General features: G+C 44.4%; 1 protein-coding gene across 2 annotated transcripts in view; it reads left to right on the top strand.

Moving 5' to 3' along the window:
* The window catches only part of TMEM135 (transmembrane protein 135), a 292,084-nt gene extending 283,910 nt beyond the window's left edge, over nucleotides 1-8,174 (top strand). For both annotated transcript variants that reach the window (XM_018553255.1, XM_018553254.1), the window contains 4 exons: nucleotides 139-215; nucleotides 2,708-2,806; nucleotides 4,524-4,591; nucleotides 7,843-8,174. In XM_018553255.1, the coding sequence (XP_018408757.1) occupies nucleotides 139-215; nucleotides 2,708-2,806; nucleotides 4,524-4,591; nucleotides 7,843-7,975 (377 nt within the window). In that variant the 3' untranslated portion in view covers nucleotides 7,976-8,174. The remainder of the gene's footprint in view (nucleotides 1-138; nucleotides 216-2,707; nucleotides 2,807-4,523; nucleotides 4,592-7,842) is intronic.
* The last annotated feature ends 1,415 nt before the right edge of the window (nucleotides 8,175-9,589 follow it).

The raw sequence follows: 9,589 nt of genomic DNA, 5'->3' as shown, positions 1-9,589 counted from the left end.
TCCCTCCCTTTCCCCCCCGCCCCCCCCCCCTCTCTCTCCCCCCTTTTTCTCTCTCTCTTTCTTTCCTCTTCCCTCCTCTCAGTTCTCCCACTCCACATCTTTATATCTGATATACAGTATTTCTTTTTTTATTCTCAGGGTTTCTGGCAGGAATCTCCATGATGTTTTATAAAAGCACCACAATCTCCATGTACCTGGCATCCAAACTGGTAGAGGTGGGTCTGCTAGTCACATTAGCTGGGAGTATAAATATTCCTCACATATTCCACAGACACTGTTACATACACTGCCTGGCCAAAAAAAAAGTCACCTGGATTTAGCCAAGCAAATAGGTCAGAGCCTTCTATTGGGTACCAGGTCTAGGTTAAGCAACATTATGTCCCCAAAAAAGGGGTCAGCTGCCACCTGAATATACTGAATGATCAGGTTTTTCCATCAATTGACTTTTTCTTCCCTGATGGCACATTGGGCATATTCCAAGATGACAATGCCAGGATTCATCGGGCTCAAATTGTGAAAGAGTGGTTCAGGGATGTGCTGGAGAAGACTTTACACAGTGGTCTGACTCTCCCATCATCACTACAAGATCTTGGGGAAAAATGAATACAACTCTGGATGGAAATAAATGTTGTGACATTGTATAAGCTTATCGAAAAAATGCCACAGTGAATGCGTGCCGTAATCAAAGCTAAAGGTCGGCCCAATGAAGTATTAGTGTGTGTGACTTTTTTTGTTTGGCCAGGCAGTATATGAATGCAGTATAATGAGTTGAGGGATATCAGGACTGCTAAATAGTGATCTAGAAAAAAAGAATCTTCCTGTTTCATATTGCTGCATCTGACACAAAGGATAATAAGGGGGAAGATGCATAAAATGGGAACTGGGGTGAAGACTAGATAAGTGAAATGGTGTAAGGGAAAACAACATGCTATAAGGGAGTCTGCTTGTAATGTCTTGTATTCTTTTTATGACGGTATTCAGATATTTTGGGAGTTTAATACTAGGGATGCACCGATACCAATACGGGCATCTGTGACGATGCCGAGTATTTGGGGCGAGTACTTGTACTCACCCAAATGCTCCAATGCCTAGCCTGATGCTTCCGGTATCAGGAAGCTGGGCAGCGCATCATTACAGGCTGCCTGGCTTCCTGATTGGCTGGGAAGCCGACTCCATGCTTCCTCGTCACTTGTGATTTCTCATTGGCCGGGAAGCCGGCTTCATGCTCCCTTGTTACCTCATGATGAGAAAGCATGGGGACGGCTTCCCTGCTAATCGGGAAGCCGGGTGGCGAGTCATTACACGCTGCCTGGCTTCCTGAATGGGACTTCCGGTACTTCAAGTACTGAAAAAAAAATATCGGTACTTGTACTCGATACCGAAAAACCGGTATCGGTGCATCCCTATTTAATACTATACCCCTCCTGTACCAGCAAAGTCCCTCTTTCCATATTTGGCCCTCAAACATGAAGCCTCCCATAACATACAGAATACTCTACTTGTGAACTTCTCTGTGCCTATGGGTCTAAATTCTCTAAATTTTATATGGAGTATGTAAGCATTAAAATCCCAGTTTATGTGTTACTGTCTGTGTCCCATTGGGGTGATTTTACATTCGCTTACTGTCCTGGAGACACAATAGGAAGTAAGGGAAATCCCCTTTTAGATTGTTGTCACTAGAACCAGTGTCCGCAGCAGGGAAGATTTTCTCTGTATTCCTGTTCTGGTGACAAGGTTTGCATTGCCTAAGGTTTCGTTCACACCTAGGCGTATTGCATATGCGTGTCTGTCGTGCGTTTATTTACAGCGATTTGCGGTAAAAAAGTCGCGCGACAAACGCGCGTTTCCGAAGGCTACTTGGCTGTATCCCAATGGAAACGCGCAACAAAACGGCCCAAAGTAGTACATGTACCCTTTGTAGCGCGTTAGGGACGGGCGGAAATACGCCAAGGTGGGAACGAGACCATTGAATACAATGGGATTTATATTTTTGAGCGTTTTGTAGAGCGTTCGTCGAGCGTAGAACGCGCTACAAAACGTTCAGGTGTGAACGAGGGCTAACACTTGCTGTCTTGTGGCATTGGTCATCAGGCCAGATAGAGAGGATGAATCTCCCTAATAGGGAAACAGACACCAGTATAAACCTAGTGTGCCGGAAGGAAAACGCCGGGCCAGTTGAATGGGGTTCAGATAATTTTTCTATTCAGAAGTGTGTTCAGTAAAAAAAAATCCAGTGTATTTGGGGGTTCTGAAGGAGCTGGCAGCTGCTGTCAGAATACCTGAACAGAGCTGGCAACTCATTGGCTGCCGTCTCTGTTCCTTTGAAGATTTTCCAACCGCCTCCTTCGATCAGCTGATCAAGGGATGCTGGCCGAAAAAGGTGCCGACAGCGGCACCCACTGTGCAAATTTTGCACAGTGTATGGGCCACCTTACGGGAGGCAAAATAATCCTGAAGGGTGAACACGGTATCCATCAGGAAGAACAGAATTATAGTCTCCTCTAGAACTTTTTCTTCAGCGCATGATGAGGCCCTGATGAAGGAGGTCTTTCAGAACCCCCGGAACTCAATGGCTTTTATACTGAACTCTATTCTACATTGAAATATTCGCTGACCCTTTTCCAAAACACTTTAAATGCTTGCATGACTTGGTTGCTCTCCATCTCTGCAGCTTTAAGAAATGCATTGTGTTCCATTTTTCTTGTAGATAATGTACTTCAAAGGAATTGAAGCTGGGAGGGTTCCGTACTTCCCCCACGCAGATAGTGTCATCTATGCAGTGTCTACAGCTATCTGCTTCCATGCAGTAAGTACTGTTTTTTTTCATTGTATGTGGTTTGTTGTGTTTTAAAGATGAAGTCCGGCCTTCCTTTCAGTCTTATACAGTTGTACCGGATCCTTTCCTGGACTGAAATGGCTTCTTCTGCTATCAATGCCCACTGTGAGCTCCTCAAAATGTGCATTAGAAGCTGCAGCAAGTCAGATAGAGCCCACACCATTTCATGGCCGGGGGATGTCAAGCAACATTTCGTTCTTTCCCTCCAGACTTACTGCGCCACCCCTTTCATTCATTGGAGTTCAGTTTTTTCAATCATAGAGGCTCAGCATCATCATGTGGGTTTTGCTAGAGGAATAGAGAGAGGGGAGGGGGGAATCCCTGCAGGGAGCAAAAGTTTGGGAACTCAGTGATCTTCGGTATGTGATCGTTCAGTTACTAATCAATAGTGCCGATGTCACACGCGGAATTGGAACTTTCTTCCACAAGCCGTGACATCAGCAGAAAGTATGGAATCATTCCAAAATCGTTTAGACACGTTCCTCATAGACCATAACATACAGGGGAAGAGGTACTCTTAATCACTGGAACACACAGACATGCACAGACACACACGCTCATAAAGGTTGAACTTGATGGACCTGTGTCTTTATTCAACCTCAAATATACTCTGTTACGCTATATTATTGTTCCCTCGCCATGGGGCATCATGCTAGGGGACGTTAATCTACAGATAGCGGACAGGAAGGCGATAAATCCTAATCTGAAGATCTCAGTTATATTCCCCACCTATAGTCCTACCTTGCCTTACTTCCTGTGTGTGCTCAGCCCCTTACAAAATAATGGTGATAAGCAACTATGCCCAAAAAAGTATGTATGATGGGTTCCCATTGGAAGAACGGCTGCTGATTTTCTCCTTGCCTTGGTCACTTTTCCTCCTCTAGACTTCTGAACAGCATATTAGTTAGGGATGCACCGATACCAGTATCGGTTTCGGTGCCGATACAGAGCATTTTGGCGAGTACTGGTACTCGCCCAAATGCTCAATACCTTCCCTGATACTGGAACTTCCGGTCAGAGGTAGATTGCGGCGTAGGGGAACATGGAGCCTGCTTCCCGGGCAATCAGGAAACCGGGTGGCAAGTAATGACCCACCTTGCTGATTGGCTGAGAAGTCAGCATCGAGCCGGCCGAACAGCCGGCCCCTTGCTGATTGGCGGGGAAGCTGGCTTTGCGACCAATGAGCATCAAGCCAGCCGAACAACCAGCTTGATGTTGATTGGCTGGGAAGCCAGCCAATCTGCGTAGAGCCGGCTTTCCGGGCAATCAGGGAGGCGGATTATTACTCACCGCCTGGCATCCTGCTTGTCTGGGAAGTCGGCTCGGTGCTCATTGGCTGAATAGCCAGTTTCCTGGCCAATCACAATTGAGCCGACCAAACAACATGGAGATGGGCAATCAGGAAGCCGGGCAGCGGAAGTATCGGTACTCGGTATGGGTGAGTACCGAAAGCTAAATATCGGTACTCGATACCGAAAAAACGGTATCGGTGCATCCCTAATATTGGTAGGTAAAAGAGATAAGCAAACTCTACTTTTTGGAAACACCAAAAACAAGAAATAAAATGTCATTGGATTTGGACTTGCCTGGAGATTGTGTCTGTATGTTCACTGATATGGGAAGGTCCGGTGGTGCCATCTGGTGGTTGGATCATACATGACATGCGTGTTTGTTCTTTGTTTATTAGGCTGTTCTGGAAGTTCAGAATCTAAGACCTTCTTATTGGAAGTTTCTATTGAGACTAACAAAGGGCAAGTAAGTGTTTTATATAAGTCTGTAATGAATATAATAATATTTTTTTTATCCATGCTGCATTTTGGTGTGATTTTGGCCATATTTGTAGCATTCGGTTTAATGATTATTTTTTTATGAAAAAGTAAAATCTCAATTTTCATATTGATGAGGACTGCTGAAAAATCTGGTCAAAATGTATCACATTATCATTCAAAGCGATCACATCCACACCGGATCATTTACTATTACATGTATGGTCAGCACTGTACCTTTGCTTTGTAGTTACAGTGGAGCTTAAAGCCAAACTCCGGGGAAGATTATTAATAACCCTTGAAGTGCTTGTCTTGGTCTAGGTAGGGAAATAAAGTTATACTCACTTGATCTTTGTAGCCGGCCTGCTGTTACAGCGCCTCTCCTGCCTGTCTCCTCCTCCGCTGGAGCAATGTAATGTCCTTCGGTGTATTAATAACTTTCCCCGGGTTTCTTCTTCAGCTTTCCTGGAGGAAGTTGCGCTCCAGGCTATTTTAACTGCTGACTATGTGTCTATAGGTCTAGGTGATTGGCCATGTGTTCTCTAGCAAATAAGGGCATAAGAGTTCAGAATGGCTGAGCCTCCTTTTTAAAAGATCATGTGACCAAGCAACTAGGACAGACACGTAGCCGGCTCTAAAGTGAGCCAGGTGCAGCATTTTCTCCAGGAAAGTTAGGTCTTTCAGCACTTTTATGAGTCTTTATCCATGCCAGCAAAGCTGTAGACACAGAGTTACTTTTATATTTGAGTTTAGGAACACTCTAAATATATTCAGCTAGTTTTCCTCTGTACGAAAATATCCTACATGTGTGTTTTACCATTATTTATGATGTATTACAGGATTTTATATAGTGCCGGCTATTACGCAGGGCTTTAAATTGTGTACATTCACATCAGTCCCTGCCTTCAAGGATCTTACAATCTAAGGTCCCCATCTCACATGCATACAGGGCCAGTTTAGACAGGAGCCTTTTAACCTATCTAGGACATCTAGGGTACATCCTAAAAGTGCATTTAAAAGAGAACTATGGGGTAAGTGTTTTTCCCCATAGTTCTCTTAAGGGTCACGGGAGGACACATACTAGCATCCTCCCGTGACACAAAGCTCAGCATATTGCGAGCTACAGCTCGCGGTATACTGAGACCGTCGCAGGCGGGACGGATCCCAACAATGCTGTCGTGATCCACCCAGTTACGTGAGTGACAAGGGGCTCTGCCTATCTAAAGGCAGAGCCAGGTGTACCCGCCCCCTCCCCTGTCCGTTCCTCCAGTCAGCGCTGGAGGATTGGATCGGGGAGGGGTGGAATCCCTGCAGGGAGCCGTGAGTGATAAATTCACGGCTCTCTGCAGGGACATGATCAAGAAGTGAGCAACAGTATGTGTTCGCTCACATCCCGATCTATTGAGCCGACGTATGACAGTTTCATTGTCACACGTCGGCTCGAACTATGAGGCTGAGTGATTTTCCCACAAATGTCTCTTATTTGTGTATCACTCGGCTGTAGATCCTCCAATCATCTCTGAATTGGTGCTGACACTGTCCTTCCTTCTGGAGGGGGGCTACTTTTGTTCCCCATGGTCCCTGTGTGTGTTGTAAAGTAGTCACCGCTCCAAGCTCACTCCCGTAATGGACTACAATCTCAGGTTTAATTTACTAATTTGTATATAGTATATCACAGGAGCGGTGGCTACTTTACAACACACACAGGGTCCATGGGGAACAAAAGTAGCCCCCCCTCCAGAAGGAAGGACAGTGTCAGCACCAATTCAGAGATAATTTGAGAAACTATAGCCGAGTGATACACAAATAAGATACATTTTTGTTAATAGTTCAGGCACTTGAATGTATTTCTAACATTTAAAGGAGAACTATGGGGTTAAGGCTTAGGGTAACGGGAGGACACAAACTAGCATCCTCCCGTCACCCTAGGCTCAGTTCAGAGCTGCTGTTCGCGGTATACTGAGACGCCGCAGCTGAAGTGGATCCCGACAATTGTGCTGGGATCCGCCCAGCTGCGTGACTGACAGCTGGCTCTGCCTATCTAGAGGCAGAGCCAGTTGTACCCGCCCCCTCCCCCGTCCGTTCCGCCAGTCAGCGCTGGCGGATCGGAGAGGGGAGGGGGTAATCTAGCCCCTCCCCTGTCACAGCAGAGAGCCGTGACAGGATCGAGAGGTGAGCGAACGCCGGTATGTGTTCGCTCACCTCCCAATCTACTGAGCCGACCTGTGACAGTCTCATTGTCACAGGTCGGCTAGAACTATGAAGTGAGTGAAAAGCACTCGCCTCATAGTTCTCCTTTAACACCTGAGTTTAGTGTAACTTTAAACAAGAAATGTTAACCAAGCTATAAATGAGGTCCAGAGAGTACAAAAAGGGGTCTCAGCAAAACCAAGAAAACAAAATCCAACAGTGAGCCCAAGGCAATCTAACACAACATGATATACACATATGTATACCTAGGAGATGTGTGTACATTGAAGAGTTTGGCCTCATTCACACACAACGCAAGCAAAATTGTATATTGTACATTTTGTACATACGCGTCTATGCGCATATATAAGAGCGTGTATGCGCGTATATATACAAGCGTTTATGCACGTATATGCGTGCACTATATGCAATCCCCGAATGCATCACTCGTAATGGAATTTTAATGTGCTGTACACGCGTATACGTGCGTATATGCGCGTAAACACGCGTATGTGCGCGTAAATACGCAGAGATACGCTGCCCGGACGCATCTCTGTTCCATTCTGTTTTTGCGCATATATACGCTGCGCAAATATACAGCTCCATACGCGGCTGTGTGTATGTATGGAGCCATTTATTTGCATATGGTACAATACGTACGTACGCGCGTATATGCGCGGCAGTGTGAATGAGGCCTTTGGCTCTGCAGGCTATGTGATTGTTTATAGCATAGCTTTATGATAGTGGATATTTCAAAGTGAAAAATGTTTTCATACTGCTACATCTGATGTGGTCAGGCAATTGTGTAGAATCCTTTTATCTTTCACAGGATCCACCCATGTAGCTGAGCTTACTGCATACTGAACACTGAAAAAATACTGAATGTATTTTTAAGATTTAACTCCCGAGTCACTTTAACTATAAAATAAGGTTGACCAAAAACCATTCCATTTTGGGTGTTATGGTCTCCTAAAATGATGGAATATGTTATGTAATGGATGCATTTTCTTAACATGACCTAATACGCATATTCTAAATGTATTTTGTTAGATTCAACGTAATGAACCGAAGAGCCTTGGACGTTTTTGGTTCTGAAGCCTCCAAGAACTTTAAAAACTTCATCCCCAAACTGGACCCAAGATTCACTGTCGTTAAGCCAGAGTTACCGATACAGTTCTCCTGAAATCTTGGGGTTTTTTTTTCTTCTTTCCCATGATAAAATGTGAAAATCAAGAGCACCTAATGGGTATTGAGAGAGAATTAAGAATGTGAGGGCTTGCAAGCTCCTGTTCAGTATTAACTAATTTTAGCTGACCAGTACAAAGATGAGTCTATTCTCAGTGAAGATGAATTATTTGGTAGATTAAGAGGTAATCCTGATAAAGCCCCAAGAGAGAGGCACGAAAAAAAAATTATCTGTCATCCCTCCATCATCAGGCCAACAAATTATTCCAAATAAGCAAATAATGACCTATAAATAATATAGATATTTCTATAGCTTTGATTGCATTTAAATACTTATACCAGTTAAAACATTTTAATGTTCCTCTGTGTACGATATTAAGCTAAGCTTCTACAGGTGTAGGGAACGTGTGCCTTTTGGTTACCTACCCCTGTCCTGGGGACCAGTTTTTGTCATGTCATTCTTGTCTCCTCGTATGTAGGCTGGTGCTGGATCTGAGATATTGTTGGGTTTCTTCTCACAGGAAAACTGTATAGGGACTAGGTATGGTAAGGGGGCTTTCAAGAGTGTGAAAGGGTATACAGTGGGCAAAGCTTGTATACATGAAGAATCGCTTGCTTTTTTTTATCAGACAATAAGGAAAAAACATCCAATGCGCCTCTGGGATTTGGAGCACCCCCTTCTTCAGGGCTCTGGGAAATAAGTATGGTGTGGACCTTTGGAGCTGATCTCTAAATAGGCACCTTGGTTTCCCTGAGCCTGGGATAGAATGGTGTTCTTCTGTGATTCCTGGCTCTGTGACCAACACCACACTCCTAAAATGTGTTGGATGTTTTTTCCCAACATCAAAAATGGATTCTTCATGTACACAAGCCTCATGACTATGCTATAGTGTTCCTCATCCATTGGAGTCTAGATTTTAATGTCATTCCACCTAATAATGATACATTCATTGGCTTGTTGACTCTAGAGGTGAGATCTGCGCACTTGTGTTCCCATCTCCTTCCTCTTTCTTTGGAATGGGATGTATTTACACTCATTCATTCACACTTTATAATATAGAAAGTGCAGCCAGGTAGTGAGACTTCTCCTGCTTTATAAGAGGCATTGAGGCTCCAACGTGCTGAGGGAACAATGAAGGATTGACAGCAAGTAGATCGCCTCAAATCCCCATTAGATAAAAGAGCAGATGGATAGTAGAAGCCACCCACATCTACCAGTAGGTTCCAAATACCATTCGCACCCCTATGGTCTTACAGCATAAAAGTATCTGTGGTGCTCAGGGTGACCGCACGGATGGTGCCGTGCAAACACTAACAGTAAATGCAAAAGTATCACCGGCACACACTTGGAAATTCAAATATCAATAATCCATTGATATATTTTATTTTGTGAAGAATGTCACATCATGTCATGCAGTGCTAACATTTCGGGTCCATGCAGGGATCCTTCATCAGAGCGACAGAGTGACAAGGTGCAGTGGTGAACATATGGCTATATATATACACATCAGTCCAGGTGCAAAATCGAACAACCCATGGCCAAACAAACAATACAGCTACAAGCAATATATAGTGTGATCACAATCAGTTGCACCCCGCCCCATAATGTCAT

The sequence above is a fragment of the Nanorana parkeri genome, unplaced genomic scaffold (assembly GCF_000935625.1).
Source record: "Nanorana parkeri isolate BGI_ZX_2015 unplaced genomic scaffold, ASM93562v1 scaffold114, whole genome shotgun sequence".
Lineage (NCBI taxonomy): Eukaryota > Metazoa > Chordata > Amphibia > Anura > Dicroglossidae > Nanorana > Nanorana parkeri.
Note: the sequence above shows the minus strand (reverse complement) of the source record. Positions and strands in the feature narration are given on the sequence as shown.